Source organism: Nyctereutes procyonoides, unplaced genomic scaffold, assembly GCF_905146905.1.
Source record: "Nyctereutes procyonoides isolate TBG_1078 unplaced genomic scaffold, NYPRO_anot_genome, whole genome shotgun sequence".
Lineage (NCBI taxonomy): Eukaryota > Metazoa > Chordata > Mammalia > Carnivora > Canidae > Nyctereutes > Nyctereutes procyonoides.
The window spans coordinates 9,824,630-9,850,743 of NW_026575051.1; the positions used below are offsets into that span (position 1 = coordinate 9,824,630).

Sequence of the window (26,114 nt, forward strand, 5' to 3'; positions counted from 1 at the left end):
GGAGGCGGTTGGAGGGAGGCCCGATTCCCCTTTGTTCGGGTTCGCCATTTTGCGAGGCAGCGGCAGTGGCGGCGGCAGCGGCGGCTGGAGCCTCTGATTGGGTTTCGGGGTCCGGTACTGGAGCCAATCAGCGCGGGCAGCGAACCGGGGGAGCGAGGCACGGTGAGTGTGAGGAGCCAATATCCAGCGGCCCAGAGCCGGCCCCAGCGCCCCGATTGGCGGGTCTCGCTGACCACTCAGGAGAGGCCCAGGCGCCCGTCGAGCCCCGGGAGTCTCGCTGAGCCCAGCCGAGCGGGGCGGCCGGCGGGCCCGGCCCGGGGCCTGGGAGTGCCCCGGGCCACTCCCGGCCGGGGCCTGCAGGGGGCCGCCCCGCGCGGGGACGGCGCCCTCGGAGCGAGCAGCTCGGGGCCAGACTCTTGCAGGGGGCCTGTGCCGTTGGGGATGCGTCCGCTCTCTTCCGCTCTTCAGGCCCAGTTGTCGGGCCCCAGGCTCGGGGTTCGTGGGCCCGCCTGCCACCAGCGCCCCTCCGCCCAGGTCCACGCACGCCCGGGGCCTTGGTCTCCTCCAGATCGCCCCGGCCTCACACTCACACAAGTCCGTCCTGGCCCCCTCCGTGCTCTGGCCCTCGGGGCGGGCGACCTTCCGGGGGCCCCGCCATCCCTGGCTCCCCGAGAGCCGGGTCTGCTGGCCTGCCCCCCCCCCCCCCGCCCGCCCCGGCCCCGGGTCGCGAGTGAGGCCCGGGGAAGGTGCGCGCCGCGGCCACGGGGCCCTGGCCGCGGCGGGGAGCGGGAGAGGGGAGCGGGAGAGGGAGCGGGCCCGCCCCGCCGGCCCCGGGGTCGCGGGAGGGGGTCGGTTGGCGCGCCCACTCCCCGGCCCCGCCGCGCCCCTCCTCTCGGCACGCTCGGCCCGGGGCTCTGGCCCGGCGCCGTTACCACCCCCTTTTGGCTCGTCATTTCCTCTTCTCCCCGCCCCGCTCGCCCGGGAGAGAACCGCACACCTCCGTCTTGGAGTCCGACCAAGCGGTCTCCCTTTCTGGTCCCGGCCGTGCCGCCGGCCTGTCCTTTCGGTGCCTGCAACCCCTCACCCTTAGAAGATTGCCAGCCCTGCGCATTCCTTTTCCCGGAGGCTGCACACACAACTTGTTTCTCGTATTACTGGTTTTCTCCTTCGCTCCTCTTGCGAACTCTCCCTCCTTTGGGAATGCAGATTTCTTTCTCTCTTTCTTTTTTTCCCCCTTTCACTTTCATGTGTCACTTTGCACGTGTCAGGTTTGACCCATTAGTGCAGTCCACAGCCGTCTCTTGATTTATTTATTTTTTTTCCAGCATACTTTGTAACTCCCTGTTAATGTTTTCCAAGTAGGTGTTTATAGAGCGTTAACAATACTGTGGGGTTTTCTGTTAGGGTGAGACGAAATCTCCATTGACAGCCATGTCTCTAGCAGTTAGTATGTACCAAGCATCAATCTATATGCTGGGGAGGAAGCAGATAGAGGTCAGTAAGAACCTTGCCTGCCTGGTGGATTAACAAGTGGACAGCTAATTAATATTTAACAGTTAGTGCTATAATGAGGCCAAGTTCAGTTCTGTGAAGTACTGGTGTGTGAGCTCCTAACAGCCTCGGTGGAAGATTCGATGTTGCCACACTTTCCATTGGCCTTGAAGGACAGACAATAGGATTTTTTTCCGACAGGAAAGAATGGAAGAGCATTAGGCACAGAGAGAAGAGGAGGATGTGCAGAGACACCAAATTATGCTGTGTTTAAGGGGGAAGAATTTAGGCTGGAAAGACTAATTGGTAAAAGCACCTGTATATCTTGATAAGGAATTTTCAGAAGCAGTTATCTTTTGGAGGTTCAGATGGAAGAAATCTCAAAGTGTATTTTTTTCCAGGGTTGGGAAAAAAAAAAGTTTCTGACCTGTGGGCTTCTGCTCCACAACAGCAGCTGACTTTGGGGGAAGAAAGAAAGATTTTTCTCCTAGGACTTTAAAAGCTTTTATTCCTGTGAAGCACCTACCATAGTCTTGGCCGGTAGAGTAGGTCTTAAGTATATGGTGCCTTTTTATGATCACATTTAAGGTCATTAAAAAAAAAAAAAAAAAACTAATAAGTTTCAGAAAACTCTTCCTGGTCCAGTGCTCTCTCCACTAGTAAAACTTCAGGCACAGCTTTTTTTGTTGTTTTCACTTTTTAGAACATGTTTCTTATTGTTTAAATCATATTCTTAAGTTCATTTAAATATTATCCACATTAGTTAGATGGGACAGCAAGTCTGAGGTATTTTTTAGAACATATTTATTTTCCAAATATTGTTTTACCTTGGTATGTAAAAATGGATATATCTAGCCTCTTTAAAACCACCAGGCGTTTTCATTAGACTTTTTTTTTCCTAAAAGGCAATAACAAATTACAGTCTGGTTGTTGTTACGCTAAACATCTGTAGAGCATCCACCTGTCTGCAGAAGAACTTCCCCTGGAATTTTAAGAGATCATATTCTGGCCTCTAGTTCTCTCTTGACATGGGGCTTTCTTTTTTTTTTTTTTTTTTATGATTTTATTTATTCATGAGAGACACAGAGAGAGGGAGAGACAGAGACACAGGCCGAGGGAGAAGCAGGCTCCACGCAGAGAGCCTGATGTGGGACTCGATCCCGGGACCCAGGGATCACACCCTGAGCAAAGCAGACGCTCAACCGCTGAGCCACCCAGGCGTCCCAGACATAGGGCTTTCTAGCCCGCTGTTCATATCCTGAAATTTCTCTGTCCTTGATTTTACGCTCTCTTCGTTTAGAGTACTCCACCCCCTCTGACACCATCACGTGCTAAATCCTTCTCACTTTGGATCAAGTCAGATGCCACATTTTCCTAAAGCCTTCTTTGACTTACCTATCTCACAGTGGAAGAAATGGTTTTTTCTCCCTATTACTGTTTTACCTTCTCAGAGTTCCAGTACAGATTTTTACTTCTTTACCAAACTTAAAGACTCTGACATTAGGATTTTCATCAGAGTTTTCTTTTTATTTCTGAAACTTTAAGGATGATGTCTGGCAGATGGTGCATCATTAGTGGAGACAAGGAGCAAATTAGGAACTCCAATCCAGAAATCCCTCAGACAGCAGGGAAGCTGGACAGTCCTTTGTTCTCTGGTCTTTTATCAAACACAGATTAGGACCCATTTGTTGAGTTGTGAATTTTAATGTAGTGGGTAATGCTGCTCTTTTTTTTTTTTTTTGTAATACAATAGGAAATATCAATGTGCATCCTGTGTTACATAAAGATATACATTCTTGGAAATTTTGTTTCAGTTACTTTTTTTTTCTATGTACCAGTTGCAGTAATCTGTGATACAAAATGTGTATCTTCCTGAGAATTGTGGTCAAAACAATTTGAAGGCACTGTTGTAGTCTTTACCTGGTAGTGATTGTTAAATATAGTAATTTCGAGGAGCTTTTCACATCCTTATCATTGAGCTTTCGGAAGTTTTAGTTTTAAAATGTGTAGGGCCACATAGAATGAGTTCCCAGTAGTCAGTTATGTTTAGCTTGCACTTTCAGGTGGGGAGGAAGAAGATTTTCATGCTAGCCAAAATATACACATAATCACTCTTTGAGGAAGAAACACCCAAAACTGTGTTAGGCTCAAGAGCTAGGCTGAATAAATCCAGCTGGCTTAATTTTGTTCAAATGTTGGACAGAAAAGCACTGGAGGGAAGACAATACCACATTGTATTGCAGTTTTGGCAACTGAGGTTCAAGGTAGTAGGAGCACATGGCTTCAGTGAAGCCAGTTGGGTACATAACTCACCATCAGTAGTCTCAAATCATGTTGCAACCTAGTCCCTAATTGATGTGAGAGATAATTGTTATTAGGTGGAGAAGTGTTTCCTTTTTTACCCTTCAGAGTACCGTGGATTGAAATATTTTTAAATTGGAGCATTTGTATTACCGGTGTAAACTAGTTAAGAGGAAAATCTGTAGGACATTCTGTTTATTACTCTCTCACGTCCTTCATAAAATAAATTTCTGGAAATTAGTGACCAAGGAAAAAAATCTCATACAGAGAGGGGATTTTGGTGAGGGAATGGTAGTGTTGAAAGGATATTCTTTCATGATCCTAATGTTTAAAATCAACTTTATTGAGTTACAGTTTAGACACAAAGGGTAATCATTTTAAGTATACATTTTAGTTAGACAAGTTTCTACATCTGTGTGACCATCATCACAATAAAAATGCATATAAAACATTTTCATAACCCCAGAAAGTTCCAGATGCTCTATCCCAATTAGCTTCCCACCCCCACCCCACCTTTCCAGTCCCAGGAAACCACTGACCTGCTTTCTGTCTCTAGATTATTATGGCCTTTTGAGGGTTTCATATAAATGGAATCACTTATGCTCTTTTGAATTGTGATCCTGAATTCTTTCATTTTATTGTTTTTTTTTTTTCTTTATTTATTTATGATAGTCAGAGAGAGAGAGGCAGAGAGGCAGAGACACAGACAGAGGGAGAAGCAGGCTCCGTGCCCCGGGAACCCGACGCGGGACTCGATCCCGGGTCTCCAGGATCGAGCCCTGGGCCAAAGGCAGGCGCCAAACCACTGCGCCACCCAAGGATCCCCCATTTTATTGGTTTTTAAACATATATTGTGTTGCAGTTAGAAACAAGATAGTTTAGGGAAGAACATTTACTTCCCTCGCAGAGTCACTTTGTCTTGCTGAAAACCTGATTTTCCATACTGTTACCAGAATCTCTCAGGAGCCAATTAGTCAACCAGTTCAGATAGTTCAGATCAAAAAGTCAGTTTGTCAGTATGCAACAAGAAATAACTCAAGTTTATTTATGTTGCTGATTGTATTTGTTCTCTATTGGCTTATCTAAATGTAAATCCAAATTATGGTTAGTTGCTTGGTGAGCATTCCATCAGAGCAAGAGTAGTGAGTGAGAGAACCATATGGCCACAGAACATCATGCAGCGATGGCATAGTCATCTTGTCACTTATTTATGGTTCTTATACCATGGTGGTTATGAGAACTAGGCTACATTTTTAGTATAAAAATTTTCAAACATACAGTAAAGGCAAAAGAATTTTAAATAAACACCAGCATACCTATCACCTAGAGTCTCTCCTCTTAACACTACCATGCTTGATTTGTCAGCTATCTATCCATTCATCTGTCAATACATCGTATTTTTGATATATTTCAGAGTGAATTTTATACCTAAATATACTTCTTCCTAAATACTTTACATGCACTTGAATATATTTTTATTTCTTTCACACCAGATTGAGACAGTTTACAAGTGATTAATCTCCTCTACCACGTGTGGATTTTTGTAGAGTAGTGCATTTCTTTGCTGACGTAATATGTAGTTCATTTCAGCTCACATAACTTTATCATTCAAATTTTAGAATTTATGAAGGCCTGGAGTTGTGGGCAAAGATTTATCTATGTTTTGCTTATGTATATCTGTACTTCTGCCATACTTCCAAGGTATATTACCCTTTGGTAGTTGGTATAATTTTAAATTTTTGAATCAAGTTTATCTAAGGTTCTCAAATACCATTTCCATTTATCTAATAGTGACCTTATTTTAAAAGAATCTTTATGTGATAAGGGGTGTGAGAAGAGTTAATTTGACCTAGGCCTAGTTATTTGAAAATATTAAAGGACTTAACTCATTTTCTAATGTTTGAAATTATACTGTAGCGACAATATTGTGATATAAAGGTAAAGTCAAAAGAAGAGTCCTTATTCTTTAGAGATAAGATACTAAAGTATTCACAGAATTTTAGAATAATACAGTGTCTGGGATTTACTGCAAAATGATTCAGGGGTGAGTGAAAATTGGGTGAGATGTGTGACAGGATTGACCATGGAGTAAGATTTGGAGATGGCTGTGGGGGTTCATTAATAATGTTCTCATTACTCTTCTTTTAAGATTTTATTTATTTATTGAGAGAGAGTGTGCACAATTATGAACGGGGGAGGGGCAGAGGGAGATAATTTTTTAAGATTTATTTAGAGGTAGAGACTGCAGGAAGCGGGGAAGGGTGCAAAAGGAGAGAGAGAGAGAGAATCTTAGACTGTGTTGAGTGTGGAACCCAACAAAGAGCTCGACCTCATGACCCAAAGAAAGTTAAAATTATTTAATAAAGGGTAGGATATTGTAGGCATTCAAATGTAAGAGTGGGGGAAACTTACGTTCTTTTTAGAAAAACTTGTAGTCTTAATAGGTCATAAAAATTTTTCCTATTTAATCTATAAACATTTCTGCCATAAGTATAACTTCTTATTCCTTGCTCTGGATTAAAATGCAGATTCTTAAACCTTTGCTCAAGCCTTCTTAATACTACTTAATGGAGATTTTGATACGAAGAATAGTTGACTTCAGGTCTGGGTAATTTCCTTACTAGGTAATAAGCAGTGAAGTTTTACACTGCAGACCATTTGTAGTGAACTAGAGTAGCCCTTTGGTATTGTATTGACGAGTAGGTAGCAAGTATGTGCTTTAAATTAAAGAAACTGTTAATCCGGGATCCCTGGGTGGCGCAGCGGTTTGGCGCCTGCCTTTGGCCCAGGGCGCGATCCTGGAGACCCGGGATCGAATCCCACATCGGGCTCCCGGTGCATGGAGCCTGCTTCTCCCTCTGCCTGTGTCTCTGCCTCTCTCTCTCTCTCTCTCTCTCTCTCTCTCTCTCTCTGTGACTATCATAAATAAGTAAATAAAAATTTAAAAAAAAAAAAAAAGAAACTGTTAATCCTCGAAAATACACGTGCAGACCTGAAAACTAGTGTTAAGTAGGCTTTGTAACAACGTGTGGTATTGTAGTTTCCTGAGTGTTTCGAAGTTGGAAGTGTTGCCCTGGTAGTATTTGAAAGGTAAGGCTGCCAATAAGAAATAACTAAAAGCACTTCCAAGACATGTGAAATGGCATTATGAAATTGTTGGCATGAGCGTGCCTTGTCATCCTAGTTACAAATGATATAAAAAACGGACATTTCCTGTTCTCTTACCTGTTGACTTGGGAATAAAGCACAACAATAAGTTATCAATGTCAATCATCTGGTGAGGCTTTTATTAACAATCTCACTTAGTTTCTTTCCCAACCTTTCTAATAGGAGTGCATTTCGCAGTCTTCTAGGATCTCCTGAGTGAAACTCACTGTGGACAGGATTCTAACTTGGAGGGATCATGGAGCAGTATACAGCAAACAGCAATAGTTCGACAGAGCAGATTGTTGTGCAGGCTGGACAAATTCAGCAGCAGGTATGGAAGTAAAACTGCTTTAAACAGCACAGTAATGGAGCCCAGAATGGCACCACCTACATGGGGAATTACTTAGAAGTACCAGATCTTATGAATAATAGGTCTGGTGACTTGTGCCAGAGTGCTTTTTGAAGATTGGATTTGTTGAGATTTCTCTCATGTTCCATGTGTTCCGAGCTCTATATACAGTCCATGACCATATAGAATTTGCTCTTTTGGGGAGTCTGGTTTAACACTGAATTGCTCATTTCACTTTGCTAAAGTCAAAACCTAGAGTGTTCTCAGATGGAAATTTGGAGTTTTTGGGTTTTTTTCTGGAATCACTTTTGTTGTTTTTCCTTTCCTCAAGTAAGCTAGCTTTGTGATCTTTTAAAAAAAGGCTTTGGCCACAATGGATAAACCAAGATTGTTAGCATCTAAGAAATCTCCTGTTTTTTTGATTTGATCCGTCATGGTGCTTATTGTGAAAATTCTAGTTCAGCATTAGGTTGATACTTAGCCACTTTTATGAATAAGCACATAAGAGAATGGAACTCCCTGTTGGCTTACTCTTTAAAAAGATAGATTGCGGGGCAGTCCGTGTGGCTCAGTGGTTTAGCGCCACCTTTAGTCCAGGGTGTGATACTGGAGACCCTGGATCGAGCCCCACGTTCAGGTTCAGGCTTCCTGCATGGAACCTGCTTCTCCCTCTGCCTGTGTCTCTGCCTCTCTCTCTCTCTCTGTCTCTCACGAATGAATAAAAAGAAGAAAAAGAAAAAGAAAGAAAGAAAGAAACCATGCTTTTGAAAATAAATAAAAAGATAGATTTCTTTCTTAGGTTTATACAGAGATTACATGTTCTGATGCTCTGTACCTAGCTTTTTATTTTCATGAAAGTTTACTTGTATTTCTCCCTAGAAGAAAATACATTTATTATGTATCGATTTGACCTTAGGCCAAGACTGGTGAATGTTTTCGTTTCCATGAGGGAACTTAGATAATACAAAAAAAGTAGATGGTCGGGAGTACAAAGGCTATTTTGATGATGAATTGTTCCTATTTAATGATCAAAGAAAGGAGCAACTCTTGATTAAAAGATATTAATTATTTAAACTCCTTCATTGGCTTTTCCTTCCACATAGCTGCTGTGTCTCTGGTAGCTTCCTTCAACTGCCTCCTTAGGAAAGGGGATTCCACAAAGGGCCCACCACCCCCTGATGGATGAAGTCTTGTTTGGTCAGAACTTAACCATTAAAGGATATAAAAATTAGGTTAAATCATTGAAAACATTGCTTCTAAGGTAAATAAGTGAATACAAATAATCTTAGTTTGGGGACATGAGAGCAGTAACCAACATGAAGATGATTTTGGTTCACAGTGATTGCTTTATTCTCCTATCTGGTGATTACATTTAAGTCCCAGAAATTCTTCATTTTGGCTTCAAAGCTGTAAAAACCTGATAACTTTGTTTTTGTGAACTCATTTGAGAAAATAAAAAGAGGATTAAGATAACTTTAGGCAGAAGGATCAAATGCTTATTTCTGGAGGGAATGATTGCATTAAAAAAATTTTACGTTAATGATGACAACTATTGTTTTTGAGTCATGGAAATGTGTTTTGAGTTTCACTATGGGGACAAAGGGCTAATATCTTTAATCCTGTTACCTACAACAAAACAGTTTCAGCATAGGGAGGCTGTACAGTTTGAAAGTCCTCTGTTGGGTGGGTCTGTTGAAAGAAGACTCCCTCTCCCACAGGAGGTAAGGTGATCTCATGTCTTGAACTATACATTTCCTTCCTGATACATTTCAAGCTCTTCCTGTTCCTGTTCTCAGCAGCAGGGTGGTGTCACTGCTGTCCAGTTGCAGACTGAGGCCCAGGTGGCATCCGCCTCAGGCCAGCAAGTCCAGACCCTCCAGGTAGTGGTGCCCTCTCTGATTCTCTGTAAGCACTGCATGAAATTCTCCTGTCCTCATGTCTGGTGCTATTTGTGGTAGGATCTCAAGGAGGAATGACAAAGTCAGTTGCATGTTTCTGATGCTGTTAACTTGTCTTTGAGGCTTATAAGATTCCAGTTTCCTTGTGTTTCATGCCCAGTCATGCAGTGACTCCAGTATCAATTTTCTGAAAATTAAATTTGGCTCTTGTGTTTCTTTGGGAATACCCGGGAAGGAAATGGCATAAGAGACAGTAAGAAATTCTTACAAGTGGCATTAGAATCTATTTAGAGCCCAACCTGTATAATCAGGTTGCATGGTAAAATCTATGGACTTGTATTTATAATAGTGGAATAAAAAATAGCTAGGGTTAGATTATGCTTTATTTTTGTTGAAAGGGCAATTTAGCTGCATAATAATCCTTGTACTTGGCAAGGTGTATCTAATCAGTAAATCTTAATCTCTTAACTGCTGCCTTTTCACTACCCTTCCTAGGAAACCATGACCTGTTTTATTACTACAGGCAAAGATTACTCTATACCTCTTATTGGACAGAGGTGGAATTTGCTTTCTATAAGTCTTAGGTATTATTGCCACTATAAAAATTCTTACTTCACCAGAGCAGTTCCCTAACATTATGTATGGCCAAACTAAATATCCTAAGGTGGGGTTATATTTTGCCTGGTTCCTATGTAAAAATGAGAGTAGAAGCCTAAGTCTTTCCTGTGTCTGCAGGTTACTTTGATTAAAATGACTATTTTTGAGAAATTGGAAAAATTTAAATCGCCCTGCCTTTTTTCCTCCATTGAATGGAAATGATTCAAAGTAGGAACTAGAATATAGAACAGGCATCTCACTTCAGCGCTGCTAAGCATCTGGCAGTTACCTGCCCCTCACTGTAATCATTTCACCCTAACCTTTGAGCCCTACCCCCCACCCCATATCTGCCACCAGTAGTGTCTGATGATGATAAGCAGTCAGTTCTGAACATAAATTAGGCTAAAAAAAAGAAGAGCTTGTAGGTACTCCCAAACCATGTTCAAATCTCAGAATTCAACAGCTTGTTCTTCATGTTTTTCATGCTTGCTTCATCTTATTGATACATAAAACAGTTATTGTCATTAACCACTTGTGGAATGGGAATGTAACATGCTCTTAACTGTATGGCTTCTTGTCTGATGCATGTGTCCTTGTAATCATTCATATGTTGTAAACACAGTGGGCTCCTTGGAGTCTTAAATGGTTTATCATGTGCACATTTAACATATTAGTGATGGGAGAAGTTCAAGATGATGGGTAGCCAGAAATTTATGAATAGTTGAGCCTTAACACTTTGTTTCTTACCTATAGATTTTAAGAGAAAGGGGGACAACTTTATGGAAATAATGAAAACCTTTCCTCTAGGGGTCTCATTATGTTGGAGAATTTTTAATACTTCTTTCAGTTACTCATTTAATAAATATTCAGAACAATTCTTTTTGATGGAGTATATGCAAACATTGGTGTAGCAAAGGGAATTTAATTTGATAAGGAAAGGAGAAAGCATGAGAGAATCAGATTGTAAAGTCCCTTAAAAAATAAAGTGGAATTTTTCAATGAACAGTTTATAAAACTTAGGATTTAAAAGTTCCTGAAGATTCAGATGCATTTGGTGGTGGTGGTGGTGTTGGTGGTGGTGGTGGTGGTGGTACTGGTGAGGAGGGGGGCCTTAATTTCTAATCTATCATCTAGGGAATATTGATCTTTTAACCAGTTAACTGTTACTTGAACACGCTTTTCAATGGCATAAGAATGAATATTTTAGCCCTATGAATATTCTTGTGTTCTGTTACAAATAATTCCTTGAGACAAAGGATCTGGAAATGAAAGTTTTGGACTTGGAGCTATTCTTTTGAACATTCCATTTCATTTCTAACATGGTTTGTTTTTTTTTTTTTTTTGGCTTCCAGGGTTCATTCAATTTAGTGCTAGGTATTTTTATATTGGGACTCAAGATGTTATAGAGCGTATATAATGCTCTGGCTTCTAGATTAAGCCGTTTACTCATAGGAGCTTGGAAGTTGGGAGGTTTTTGGTACACTTGAGTGTACTCCCCAATTTATCACTATTTCTGCTAAAACTAAAACAACTATGCAGATATTGCAGGGTCCAGTGTGAGGAATTCCACCACAGAGTTTTAAAATTGACCAGAGTATATTTCTAGGATGTCTCCAGTGGGCTCTTGAAACAACCACAGGACTAGAATTCCCAGAGTGAAATGGAGGGCAAACGTTATATATTTCATTTATGCCTGAGAGACTATGGGGAGAAAGGGTCTTCTCTTAAACTTCCAGAGCTGCTTGTTACCCAGCCTCCTGGAATCATTGCTAGGTAGTTTGATTTATTCCTTCCAGGTTATTTAGGATTTGCATTCAACCACCATCACCACCATCAGCCCTCCCTCTCATTGCCTCCTCTCCAGGCTTCACAAGAAACTATTCCTGAATATTAGTCTCAAAAAGCACATAGTCTGGATGTTTTGATTAAGTGCTTCTCATGGATTTAGCCTGTATTTGATGACAAATACCTTATATCTTTTGAGACCCTGGGTATATTTCATTATATCTGACCCTAAAGTATTCAACTTTGCATTTGGTCAAAGAGTGTTTTTGAAGAGGGTAACTTGAAAACAAGAACTTGAGACATATTTTCTTAGTCTCTCTTCTATCTTTTCCCACTCTACCAAGGCAGCAGAATAGTTCCAGTGATTATCTTTTGGGAAAAACCATTTTTGTATCTTCCATTATTTCATTGTTTTTGCTTTATTTCCTTCTAGGTCCAGGGGCAGCCATTAATGGTACAGGTCAGTGGAGGCCAGTTAATCACGTCAACTGGCCAACCTATCATGGTCCAAGCTGTCCCTGGTGGACAAGGTCAAACCATCATGCAAGTACCTGTGTCTGGGACTCAGGGTTTGCAGCAGGTGAGCAATGCAAAAAATGTTTAGACAATATCAGAATAGATGTCTGAAAGAAGAGCTTGTTCGAACTATTTGTTGATTTGACATTTAACTGCCACCCTACATTCACAATTAGTCGATTTTCTACTTTTGTACTATCAGGGATAGAAAGCAGAACTGTACAGAAATTGGATGTCTCTGGTAAGGACTGAGATGTTGGGCATGATCTTGAGTCGGTATATAAAGAATGCAAAAAAAATAAGAATCTAGTTTAATAGAAGTAATTCGTTGGTTTGATCTTTGTTGGAACTTCTGGCAACTGAGGGAATTTACAGTGTGCTTTGGAAATTATTGTTTTTGGTTAGAAATGTTATCCTTTCATCTCTTTGCAAGTGATTTATAATTTGAATTATCTACCAAGTAATGAACAAGAAAATACTTAAGTGCAAACCCATCACACACTTAGAGCAAAATGTATAACCCTTAAATACTTTAAGAGAACTAAAAAATGAATGGTATTTCTCTTTTGAAGTGAGGAAAAGAAAGGACAAAATAAGCAAAAAATAGGTTAAAATGAATGAAGTAGAAAATTAATAAAAATGTAGAAAGGGTAAATAAAAACTGATTCTGTGAACAGACCAATGAAGTAGCTAGGTAAATCTACGGGAAAGACCAAATCAGAAACAGAAAACAAAGGTAAACGAGACATGCAGCTTGGTGACATCAAAGTTTTAAAAATTAGAAGAATTTTTATTGAGTTTGTAAAAATTATAAAGAGTTTATATCCAGTGCTGAGGTGGGTGTAGAGAAAAGGAAACACTCATTATTATTGGTAATTTCAAATTCTGAAGGCATCTCACTATTAAATACATAAATATAAACCTCTGATCCTTCTGCTCCACTTCTGAGAATCCATTGTGTAAGAAAAGCATCTGTGTACAGGGAAAAATGTACAGACCTTTATTGCAGCATTGTACTAGGAAAAAAAAAAAAAGGTACCCAACTGTCCATTCCATCAATAAGGATAAAGAAATGGTTGAATACATCATACTGCATATGTTCATATATGGAGCATTTTGTCCTTGTTAAAAAAGATGAACTGTTTACCGGGCGGGTAGTCGATATTGAATTATTTTTAGTGAAAAATAATTTGCACAGAAATATACTATGATTTCTGTAATGGATAGCTGAACACTCATGGGTATATATGTTTATGTGCACAGAAGTGGGGGCAAGGGAGAGTTATTAACCTTTTAGTATATCTATATTTTAACAATTAAAATGATCACAATGATTTAATTTTTTCTGGAGGAATTTAATGTAAGTTGAAAAAACCCAGCCACAATCACACTACTTGATAACTCTAAATTTTATATAAGACCTTAATCATTTTATGTGCACTTTGGGGGCATAATTATGCATATAGTTTTATGTGTTTGGTAGTGTTTTAGTTTGCTTTTATTAAAATTTAACTTACTTCCACATCATTTCTTACCACTTTTAATCCCTTCATAATGATCAACCAATTTGATGAATCAGAATTTACAATTTACAGAGTATAATCTGGGATTTTTTTGTCTGTTTTGCTTTATTTTTAGTTTTTTGCTCTTATAGGTAAGGTTACCGTAACTGTATTTGAGTGTGATTGCCTTATTTTTCAGTTGAATTCTTAGAGTAATTTCTTTGGAGTGAGGGGATTGTTGGAGTAAAGGGTAAGATCGTTTTTAAGGCCGTTGGCATATTTTTGCCAAGATAGAGTTGTAGTTAGGATTAAAAATAGTTTCCACATTGCTCCATGCATAAATGTATGAGGCTTTAAATATATTTTGTGTGTGTGCTTGCTGCAGTGTCGTACTGCTGTTTCATTTCTGTCCCTTTTGTTGCCTCCTCTCCAGTCCTTGCCACACCTTCCCCTCCACTGTTGAATAGAAACAGTGTGTTATAACGCTAGGAACAGTGTACTGTGAGTGTAGTGACCTGACTTTGATTCCCAAGTCTGCCATTAAACAAGATTTCTGATCCTGGTCAAGTCATTTGATTATCTGTGTTCTCATCCAAAAATGAAGTTTTTATATCAAGTAATGTTTAGGGTTCATTCCAGCTCTAAATTCTTTGATTTTATGGGGAGGTTTTTTTGGTCTATAGGAGACTTTGAAAGGGTTATTTCTTTCATTCCCTTCCCTCCAAGTAGGACTGTAACTAATCAAACCATGCTGAAGAGATTCTTTTCTGTTAATATGTATAAAGCTCTAGGTATGATTCCATAGCATCCTTTAAAATGTTTAAGGTTTCAATCCCTTTTTTACTAGAAGTTGCTTCTCATCAGTGTTTTTTTTTTATCAGTGTTTTTTGAATAACCATTTCTTTTAGAAGAGTACTCCTTAAACCTGTTTTTTTGTTTTGTTTTGTTTTGTTTTGTTTTTATTGCATGCTCTATATTAGAATTCCACTGAAATATGTATCCCCTTAGAAAAGATACAGGCGTCCAGATATATGCTAAATCTGTGTATAACTTTAGGTTAAGGTCCCTGGCTTAATACAGACAGGGGAACCAAAGTATAGAGTGAAGAAATAAATCCAGGAATATTGAAAGTTGATATATAACAAAAATAGTATGAAATATCAGGGAAGAAGTTGTCTAAGAATGACATAGAAAAAGAAAACATGGTTTTCTCATACTCATATACTCATACTATATACTTGGTAGATCTGCAGGTTTAAATGTAAAAAAGCATACTTAGAAACTTAGATTTTAGGGGCACCTGGGTGGCTCAGTGTTTGAGTGTCTGCCTTTGTCTCAGGTTATGATCCTGGGGTCCTGGGATCGAGTCCCGCATTAGGCTCCCTGTAGGGAGCCTGCTTCTCCTTCTGCCTATTTCTCTGCCTTTCTTTCCGTATCTCATGAAATAAATAAAATCTTTTTAAAAAAACAAACTTTGATTTTATTTACAGGAGAATTTTGTTTATGTCATAGGGTATAAAAGGATTTTTTAAAGATATAAAGACCAAATTGATGTGACTTCTTTAAAATAAAAATTTATATATATCAAAATATAAATAAAAGACAAGGTACAGATATGCAGAAGGTATTTTTTTAACACACATAACTTGGTTTGCATCCAAAATACTTGAAAAATGTTGATGTATTGATACAAAAATAATAATCTAGTAGAAAAATGGGCAAAGAATATGAATAGATGGAAAAGGAAACCCTAATGACTAATAATAGGTATTCTTTGCTCTTTGAAACCCAGATAGGAATTAGATTCAGATAACTAAATAAATTTGTTCACTTATTTTTGTATTAGCCACTATCTAAATGTCAACCATGAGGCAAGTATTTGGAAAAAGTAGTCAAGACCCAGGTAGAGGATTCTGGTAAGATGGCAGAACAAGACATACCAGGAATCTGTCTCCCCACCTACCCAGTAATTGCATTGGCAAAATCTGTCTGACATAAACTATTTGGGGACTCCGGAGTCTATTGAAAGCTTTTTACTTCTAGGAGAAAGCATAGACTTCTGTTGAAGGTAATTTCAGTAAGTTTGAGCACTTAGCACAATAGCAGCTACCTAGCACCCTAGCAGGCAGTTGCATGCAGTTCTTTTTTTTTTTTTTTTTAAGATTTTATTTATTTATTCATGAGAGACAGAGAGAGAGAGAGAGGCAGAGACACAGGCAGAGGGAGATGCAGGCTCCATGCAGAGAGCCCTATGTGGGACTCTGTCCCGGGTCTCCAGGATCACGCCCTGGGCAGAAGGCGGCGCTAAACCGCTGAGCCACCCAGCCTGCCGGCATGCAGGTCTTAAAGCAGCTTATGTGGGCAGCTAATAGGAGCCAGGATGAGCAAAATGGACCTATCTTCCAAAATCAGGGATCACTGATGGCTGCTTCTGATTGAAGGTGCAGGCGAAGGAGGCAAGCAGCCTGTGTCATCCATCATCACACTTCCCACGCTATTGTAAGTCCCTCTCCCTCCAGCAAAAGTGATGGACTCCTAGAGAATTATAAAAAGCCAACAGCCTTCCTTGCCCTTCCCTTCTTTTTTCTCTTTTTTCACCCTTTGAGAGCCAACACCCTTATCAAAAGAAGCTGAATATATGGGAATATCAGAAAAGGTCTGCACATTCTTGGGGACAGACAGAGAGGCACAGAAAAGATATGAGAAAGTCTTACCTTTATGCCTTAGTCTGGTTTTTTGGCACAGAGACTGCCTGCAACAGTCAAAACAATAACTAAACCCTGGGAAGGGCAAGAATCTGATTGCCACAACTATAACATTATTTGACTTAATACACAGTTTCCAACAAAAATTGTAAGGCATACGAAGAAACAGGAAAGTATGGCCCATTCAGAGGAAAAAATTAATCAATAGAGGCTATCCTTAAAAAGATTTGCTGTTTAAAAAAAAAAAAGATTTGCCAAGATAAGCACTTTAAAAATAACTGTCCTGAAAATGCTCAACTACAAGAAGATGTTGAAAAAGTCAGGAAAGCAGTGTAGGAACAAAATGGAAATATCAATAAAGAGATAGGAAACCTGAAAAGAAACTGTGGCACTGATAAGCACACTAATGGAAATAAAAAATTTACTAGAGTCAGGGCAAATTTGAGCAGATAGGAGAAAGAATCCACGAATTTGAAGATAAGGCAATGGAATTGATTGGATCTGAGGAACAGAAAGAAAAAACTTTGGAAAAAAGTGAACAGAGCCTAAGGAAACTGTGAGTCCACTATCAAGTGTGTCAATAGATGCACTGTGGGAGTCTCAGAAGAGAAAGAGAATGGGGCAGGGAGAATGTTTGAAGAAATAATGGCTGAAGATTTCCCAAATTTGATGGAAAGACATTAGGATGAACTCAGAGACCCACAGCAAGACACATTATCATTAAACATTTAAAAGCCATACATGGAGAACCATGAAAACAAGAGAGTAGTGACTTGTCACCTACAGGGGATCCTCAATAAGATTTTTAGCAGATTTATTATCAGAAACTTTGGAGGCCAGAAGGCAGTGGGCTAATATATTCAGAGTAGACAGATCATATGTCAGGTCACAGAGTAAGTCTCAAACTGCATACAAAGTATCTTCTCTGATCACAGTGAGATGAAGTTAGAAATCAACAATAGAAATAAAAGTGGAAAATTAACAAATCTGTGGAAATAATCAATGGATCAAAGGAGAAATTACATGAGAAATTAGAAAATATGAATGAAAACAAAGACCAAACATTACCAAAACTAACAGGACATTGCAAAAACAGTGTTGAGGGGGAAATTGATGGCTGTAAGTGCTTACATTAAAAAATAAGAAAGATTGACAACCCACAGCTTAACCTGGCAACTTAAGGAATAGAAAAAGACTGAATTAAGGCCAAAGCTGGCCAAAAGAAGGGAAAAAAAGTGAAATAGTAGAAAAACAATAGAGAAAATAAAAATAAAAGTTCTTTGAAAATAATAAAATTGACAAATCTCTAGTGTTAGAAACTAAAAAAAAGTCTCATGCCAGCATGGTTATATATCATCTTTTTAAAACTGACTTTGATTCCTTAAATCATCCTGTATCTAGGCAGCAGCTAAAATTCCCCCATTGTTTTGTAGATGAAAAACCACTTATGTCTAATTTATAATAGAGAGCAGAACGAGATTCTTTTTTTTCCTCTTCAGAGCCTTTCTTGTTTTCTAAAGGAATTTGGGTAATTAAGATTCCAGGACCAAAAGAAACCAGTGACAGCAGGGTACTAACCTTTCTCTGTGTTCTCTTGTACAGATACAATTGGTCCCACCTGGACAGATTCAGATCCAGGGTGGGCAGGCTGTGCAGGTGCAGGGCCAGCAGGGTCAGACCCAGCAGATCATCATCCAGCAACCCCAGACAGCAGTCACTGCTGGCCAGACCCAGGTAATTCCTTATCTCTGTCAACACAAGAGCACTGTCAGCTGATTTGAAAGGGTCAGACAGCTGAGCCAAATACTTCCCAGGTAGTAGAAATAGGGAAAGAAAATACCAAAAATGTTATTGTTGTTGTTTTCTTAAAAAGAAGGGTCCTTTAAAAAAAAAAAGAAGGGGTCCTTTGTGGTAGCTTTGGAGTCTATTAAATTGTCATGATCTGTTTCCTTCAGACACAGCAGCAGATTGCTGTCCAGGGACAGCAGGTGGCACAGACTGCTGAAGGGCAGACTATTGTCTATCAGCCAGTTAATGCGGACGGCACCATTCTACAGCAAGGTAAGTGTGCCTGTCCATTTCTGTAGGACTTTGAGGGGCACCTCTTTTATCCTTGGAGCAAATGACTGCTTCAGAAATACTGTGGTTACCTCTGCACAACATACTTTTAAACAAAATCTTTTTAAATCTTCATTGTTTTGTTGTCATTCATACGTGACCAGTATTGGTAACATTTGTTAGGCATACCTACAGTGGTTTTGAAAAGGCTGGTCCTAGAGATTTATTTAAGCTTTTGAGGATTTCTGGGGGGAAAAATATTTAGAAATAGAAGATTGGAAATAGTTTTATTATTGGTATTATTGGTAGTGGAAGAGAGAGATCAAAGTCAAATTGGCATTTAGTCTCATTGCTACTTACAGGTTCTTTTTTTCTTGTTTTTTTTTTTTCTTGTTCACTTTATTATTAATTTTTGCCCAAAAGACTTATATTCCTACTATGTATGCAGCACTTCACTAAGAAAGAAATTTTCTTCTCAGCCTCTAATCTATTATGAGAGATATGTATGTGACCAAATAAATGCAGTGCAGAGCCTTTATAGAGGTGTGTTCTAGAAATAGATAATGCATAAATATAGGAGCAATGAAATCTGTTTGACTTGGGAGGAGAATGGACTTCAGAGAAGAGGAGGTGGCTCAAACTGAACTTGAGAGCTTTTAGAAGCATCTGTCAGAAAACTAAATTGGGAAAGGACATCTCAGATAATGAGTAAAAGTTTTACTTATGAGGGGTACCTGGGTGGCTGAGTCAGTTGGCTCAGGTCATGAGATCAAGCCCTGCATTGGGCTCCAAGCTGGGCATGGAACCTGCTTAGGATTCTGTCTTGCCCACTCTCACCCCCACTTACATGCACACCTGCTCTCTCCAAAAAAAAAAAAAAGAAAAGAAAAGAAAAAAAAGTTGACTTCTGATTAAAATTAGCAGTATACAAGCTCCAGTGAGTACAGTAAGTGTGTACTCCTATGATTCAGGAGGCTTGAACTGGATTGAGCACAGGCAGGAGCTCAAACCAAAGTGTTTAGTTGAATTTTAAATTTTATTTTTTTTCTTTTTCTTTTTTTTTAAGATTTATTTATTCATGAGAGAGAGAGAGAGGCAGAGACACAAGCAGAGGGAAAAGCAGGCTCCATGCTGGGAACCTGACGCGGGACTTGATCCCAGGACCCCAGGATCACGCCCTGGGCCAAAGGCAGGTGCCAAACCACTGAGCCACCCAGGGATCCCCTTAAATTTTATTTCTACAACAGCTTGAGGCATTACCAATTTAGGATAAATAAATTATATATTTATGATATTTATAAAACTTTCATCCTAAACAGATTATTCCTGTATATAAGAACAATGGGTACAGCTGAAGTCAGATTGACCCTTAGAAGTGGAGGCTCCAAACTTTCTCACCATTGAAAGCTATTATTGGGATACCCAGGGAGGTATCCACTTCAAGGATAATTTTATCAGATCTGGAACCCAGATAGTGAATAGAAAATCAAAGGTAGTGATTACTTGGATTACATGCAGCAAACCAGGCAGAGAGTAGGAGAGGCTCTCCCTTTGTGCTGTTTAGTATGCTTTTCCAGGGTAAATAAGTGTGTGCCAGATAGAAGAGGGACTAACTGTGTTCCCTTCTTTCTGTGTACCTGTTTTTTGTTTGTTTTATGTTTTATTTTCTTAAAGTTACAGTCCCTGTTTCAGGCATGATCACCATCCCAGCAGCCAGTTTGGCAGGAGCACAGATTGTTCAGACAGGAGCCAACACCAACACAACCAGCAGTGGGCAGGGGACTGTCACTGTGACACTACCAGTGGCAGGCAATGTGGTCAATTCAGGAGGGATGGTCATGGTAAGAAAATGCATTCTTCACCTTACCACTCTCTGTCATTTATCTTTCTGTATATTTCTTTGTCATTGAAAATTTTGTTGGACTTGCAACTTGATGTCTTTCATAAAGCTTATTGAAAATGCTGACCCCTTGGGATCAAATTGATCCTTAAGGCACTTACAGAGGTCTGCTTTTGCAAGAAACATTACAATGAACTATATAATTCATTCTGAGCACCTACTATGTGCTGGGGACTATTCTAGGTATAAACAAAGGTATATCCAGCAAAAGGATAAACAGAAATACCTGCTTTTGAATAATTTTATTCAGAATTCAAATAATGAAGACATAGACTACTAATCTTTGGGAAATGGGAAATAAATTGCCCACAGTGAGTGAAATAAGAAGCTCAAAATTAGATAGCAATCAATAACGAAACCAAAAAAATGTATGCTACAAAGACATTGGGAAAATAGGGAAGGAGAGATGAGTAGTGGTGTGAGCAGAGGCTAAGTCCTCCTGTCCAAAATGGATGTCAGCGCACAGTACCTAAAATGAGTAAATTAAGAACAAGTAATAGAAGCCTGCGCACAGAGGTGGAGGAAGCTGCCAGAAGAAAACAACACATCCATTCAACACATCATAGTTGGGAAGGGAATGGGGCTTGGGAACCTGTTACTGATTTCCTCTTACATTTAGCATGGTGTTTTTAGTTTTAGTTTGTTTAGAAAAATTAGGATTGAATCAGTAAGTAGTTAATTAAATTATGTAACCATAAGCATTTGGATCAATCTCTGCCAACCTACCTTTGTACTGTTTCGTTGTTTATGATTACTCTTCCTGACCATTAGATGGCAGCAGACTTTCCTAGAAATGGAGCCATAGGTGGACCAGAATTTGGACATGGTTGTGACATTTGTCAGTGGGGCTCCTTGGCTCCCTATGACAAAATCTTCTGGAATGTTGGTTTAAAATGCAGACCTTGAGTGTTAATGTTCTCCAGGAATCTGCATTTAACTAAGTGTTCTATAAAAGCTACTCTTTGTAGCATTTAGAAAAAAATAATTTAACAGGGGCCAAGAAATAGTTTCCTTTGTCTTATATGCCACTATTTAATAACCTGTGGTTTTCTCTTCACACAGATGGTACCTGGTGCTGGCTCTGTACCTGCTATCCAAAGAATTCCTCTCCCTGGGGCAGAGATGCTCGAAGAAGAGCCTCTCTATGTGAATGCCAAACAGTACCACCGTATACTAAAGAGGAGGCAAGCCCGGGCTAAACTAGAGGCAGAAGGGAAAATTCCAAAGGAAAGAAGGGTGTGTATAACAACTGAAAGAAGAAAGAGAAAGGGCAGGGATGTACTTTTGAAATTACCTTTTATATGGTTTGTCTCCTTGAGCACCTTCCAAACAAATGAAAGTAAATAGAAGTTATCTTTTGTTAAAGTTAGCATTTGTCATCATTCCGTGTGGCCACAGCTACAATAACAAAACCGTAACAGTAGCTTCAAAAAGTTTATTTTTTTTCTTACATAAAAGAAGTCTGGAGAGAAATTGTCCTGGGCTGGTAGTCCATTTCCACAGTCAGTTCTTGTGATCCTCTCTCCTCTGGTGTCACTATTCTGATGGCCTTAGTACGCTAGTTACAGTCCAGGATGATGGGTTGGGTTCCAGCCTAGGAAGAAAGAGAACAAGAAAAGCATTCTTCCTCAAGGAAACTTTCATGAAGCTCCATAAATCTCATTAGCCAAAATTTTATTACATGGCCAGTTACCTGCAGATGAGGCCAAGAAATGCAGGCTTTTGGTTTTTTGTTTGTGGGTTTTTTTGTTTTTTTTTTTTTTTTTTTACTGAACTGCCATTTGCTCAACTAAAATTTGGTCTGTTACTGAAGCAAAGGATAGGGAAGTATAGATAGTGATCGTTGCTACACCTTTGGGGAATCTTTATTATCCGTTTAGCACTTAGATCTTTATGGTAGTTAATACACAGTTCAGCTGCTGCCTAGACTTTACTCTTTTTCCATAATTCACAGGTATAATTGCCCCTGGTGGCTCTGATGATAGCTTCCCTGAACTTCAGAGAAGAGGATTTGTGCATGAGATAACCATGCTGGTTCCAACTAGTACCTTTATTTATTTCTCTGGTTTTTTAGAAATACCTGCATGAGTCTCGGCACCGTCACGCCATGGCTCGGAAGCGTGGTGAAGGTGGACGGTTTTTCTCTCCAAAGGAAAAAGATAGTCCCCATATGCAGGTGAGTATGATACATTTTATTCTTCTCTTCTTGCCTTGTATTTTCTTGGGAAGAGCATTCAGAGTCCTCTTGTTACTTTCACACCAGAGACTAATTACATTCTCTCAATTGAATGCAATGTTGTGTCGCTTAGATTCCTTTTGACCTCAAAGCACTAAAGGTGTTCAGTCCAGTGGCCTTTATTCTTCCTCATCTTTGCCAGTTATTACTATTAATTCCTTCTTAGAGTTCTCATTTTTCTTTGTTTTAAAAGTTTTATGGTCTCTTTAGTGTAATAGCATGACCAGCAGCAGATAACACTTAACTACTTTGTGCCAGCCATCACCATAAGCATTTTTTTTCATAGAATCTTTAGAGCAACCTCAAGCCCCATGAGATAAGAATTCTTATTTCCATTTTTCAGTTGAATCTGAGGCTTAGAGAGGTTAAGTAGTTTGCCCAAGGTAAAAAAAACTAATAAAATGGTGCACCTGAAATTTAAAGCCAGTGTAATTCCAGAATGTATTTGTAACTGCTGTTCTTCACTGGTTCTTACATCTGATTCCACTGATTATACTTATCAGCATTTCTGAATCAGTATTTCCAAAATAGAACTCTTGGTTTTTATTCTATTTTTTTATCCCTCAACCAGTCACTTATCTCAGTGAGTGACCTGTCCATCCACCGAGTTGCTAAAGCTTGAATTGTTCAATTCTTAAAAAAGTCCTCTTGGTTTTACCTTTAGAATAAAATCTGAATCAGTTATCATTTTTTCCCTTCCAACTGCCATCAGCCTGGAGAAATCCTCTCTTCTTTTGCTTCAGTTTACGTAACAGCTGCCTATTGGTATCCTTTCTCCCATTCTTGTGCTCCTGTCATCCATTCTGCACATCTTCCTGGGGTCTTCTTAAAATGTGTGTCATCTCACATCACCATCCTGCTTATACCACTTCCATGCCTGCCATTTCCCACATGCACTTAGACTAAAATCCCTAGTGCTTACCAATGGCCAAAAAGGCACTGGTGTGATCTAGCTCCTGCCTACCTCTGGCTTCATTTCCTCCTGCTCTTGGTCTTTATGCTGTTGCTGTACTGTTCATTGGTTTGTCTCCTGCCATAGGACCTTTGTCTTGAAAATAGCTAATCTCTAAAGCTTTTCACTTCCATCTTTTTGTGTGATTGGATCTTTTGTACCTTTCAGGTCTTGGTTTAAATCTGAGGCTAGAGCCAGGGTAGATCTCTTGCACCTCATTTTTTCATATCTTCCTTTTCTTCTTGAGCATCAAAATAGTCAACTTGTTTTATTTGTGTAATTGTACAGTTGGTGCCTTCTTCACTAGACTGTTAGCTGTGTAGAGAGTAGAGGGTTGTTTTATTCTCCGTTGTATTGACTGGACTTAGCATAATGCCCAGTCCAGAACAAGCACTTGGTAAATGTTTGTTGAATTCTTAGATTCCTCTCATTTCCTGATACTTTATTCTGTGTGACCATTATATCTCACCTACACTATTGTCAAATCAGTTTTTATAAGCTAGTGTTTTTTTAATCATGTTGGTTTTCATTTCTTACTGCATCAGATCCCAAGCTGTTTCTGTATGACATCCAAGCAGCTTGGCCTCCTCACCCCTTTCAGTGTCAGACTGGGAATCCTCAGTATTTCCACACATGAGCACAAATTCCTTTTTTAGTGCTATTCATTCCTACCTATAGTCTGGGAGCCCCTGCTTTCTCATCATCTGTTCCGGCGGTATGTGGATGTAGAGTGCCATCTATGGACATTATGCTAGGAACTCTCCTAATTCTGTGTGCTAGCAATAGGACTTTGATCAAGGTACTTAGCTTCCTTTGGCCTGAGTTCCTTCACCTGTGAAATAGGCTGCTGTTGTTGATACTTCATAGGACCATTGTGGGGATTTCGTGTAGTAAGCCACATTGGACACCTACGTAGCACATTATTATTTTGAGGCCTCAGTAAATGCTGGTTATTGTTCTTATTCATTGTTCAAGACCCCACTGCAGTCCTACCACCTCCAGAAATCTTTTAGCTTTTTCTTAGATCCCATCAGTTGAAGCTTCAGAGCCTTGGTGTGGAGGAACTAAAGGCGGATATTGTGGAGTGTTGGAAAAAGTTTCAAAGGACTGATGCTTGTCTTAACACTGCAGGTTTTAAGTGAGAGGCAGCAGGCAGAATTTAGTGGAAAGGAGGTTAAATGGGAGCCAGGAGATTTGGGTGTTATTTCTTGCTGGGTTGCTGACTAACTTTTTTCACTCTAGTCCAGGCAAATCACTTTATCCATCTAGGCTTTGGATTTACCTACAAAATGAGTGCATTAAAATAAAGGCCAGTGTCCTTTCCAGCCCTGCTAAGTGCTTAGTATTTAAATATCAGAAAACCATCACACAAAAATAAAGCATGACATGATTTGTCTTGGCCACCTCAGGACCCTTAAACTTGAAAGGTAAAGTACAACACAGGGTTCTCTTAGGAAAGAGATACACTATCAACTCTGGAGTGCTTGGAAATGGAATGCCAGGCCGGACTTAACAGTCCTTTTATGCAAAGGTTTGTTATTTCTTCTTTCCTTATGGAGCTGCATTTTAATCCATGTAGGTAGACTTAGATGCATTATTGGCCTTTGGTGTATTTAGCAAAATTGTATGTATTCCCCCTTGATGAGGAGGAGTTAGAGCCTTGAGTTCCCGATTACTTCTGCAGAGGATTTTAATCACTATTATTCTTTGTCTTTAGGATCCAAACCAAGCAGATGAAGAAGCAATGACACAGATCATCCGAGTGTCCTAACCCAAGGCCATGTGATGGAGCAGATCAAGGTCATGTTCCTCGCCACTGCTTCCCACTGTTCCAGGAAATTGATCACCTCTTCCAATGGGACACTGACAATTACGTGCTGCCCTTTTCTACAGGACAGAAACCACTTAGTTTTTAATAAGTGGCTCAGTATTATAATTGCAGCGATGTCTGGCAAATTGAAGTTGCAAGCCTTTGTCTCGCCCTTTCAGACAGGACCTATTTCAGACTGTTGATGACGTTGACATTTCATGGATTAGGATGATGCAAGGGACCGGTGCACGTAAGTGCACACACAGCACTTATGTTGGCTTCTGAAGCCAGCCAGCCATTTTAGCAGGGGAGAATAACCTTCTCAACCAAGACTGCAATCAGGGAAGCCTACGCCCACTCCTTCCCATGGAATCTAAGCAGCATCTATCCTCTGATGGGGGATCTCAGGCTGACTCACTGGACACTTTGTATTCAGAGGTGGCTTCCAAGCAAGGAAGCTCCATCTCATGACATGGAAACAATAAATACTCTGAGATACATTCATCTAATCTGTGGTAATAATAGGAATCTCTGTCTACCCAGATGATAGATTGTTATTTTTGGACTCCAGCCAAGAAAAAGCTAACTCTGGGGATAGATGACAAAAGACTCAAGCATTAAAAATAGAAATTGCTGAATCTCTCTTTTTTTAAAGCTTTGACAAGTTGTGGTCTGTTTGTCTGTCTGCTGACAGATCATCTGGACCATAGTTCTTGCTTCTGCTACTTTTAAAGACAATTTAGAGGGTACTGGACCTTTGAAACTGCCTTTCCTAAGTAGAAAACAAAACCATAGAACAACTTCTGTGCTGAAGTGCTGAGGACATTTGTAGTAACTCCTAAACAGAAAGCCAAACTAGAGGGGTTT

The 26,114-nt window shown here is 39.8% G+C and overlaps 1 protein-coding gene across 7 annotated transcripts; it reads left to right on the forward strand.

Moving 5' to 3' along the window:
• Positions 1–23: 23 nt before the first annotated feature.
• NFYA (nuclear transcription factor Y subunit alpha) lies at positions 24–26,114 on the forward strand. 7 transcript variants are annotated; one of them, XM_055329733.1, is made up of 10 exons: positions 24–162; positions 7,123–7,270; positions 9,085–9,171; positions 12,002–12,148; positions 17,894–18,025; positions 18,247–18,352; positions 20,024–20,190; positions 21,312–21,485; positions 22,324–22,425; positions 25,155–26,114. In XM_055329733.1, the coding sequence occupies exons 2-10, from the start codon at positions 7,196–7,198 to the stop codon at positions 25,206–25,208; spliced, it is 1,044 nt and encodes a 347-aa protein (XP_055185708.1). In that variant the 5' UTR covers positions 24–162; positions 7,123–7,195; the 3' UTR covers positions 25,209–26,114. The 7 variants fall into 7 exon arrangements, with proteins under 7 accessions (XP_055185708.1, XP_055185712.1, XP_055185711.1 ...); XM_055329737.1 differs by having other exon boundaries at positions 20,042–20,190; XM_055329736.1 differs by having other exon boundaries at positions 9,085–9,168.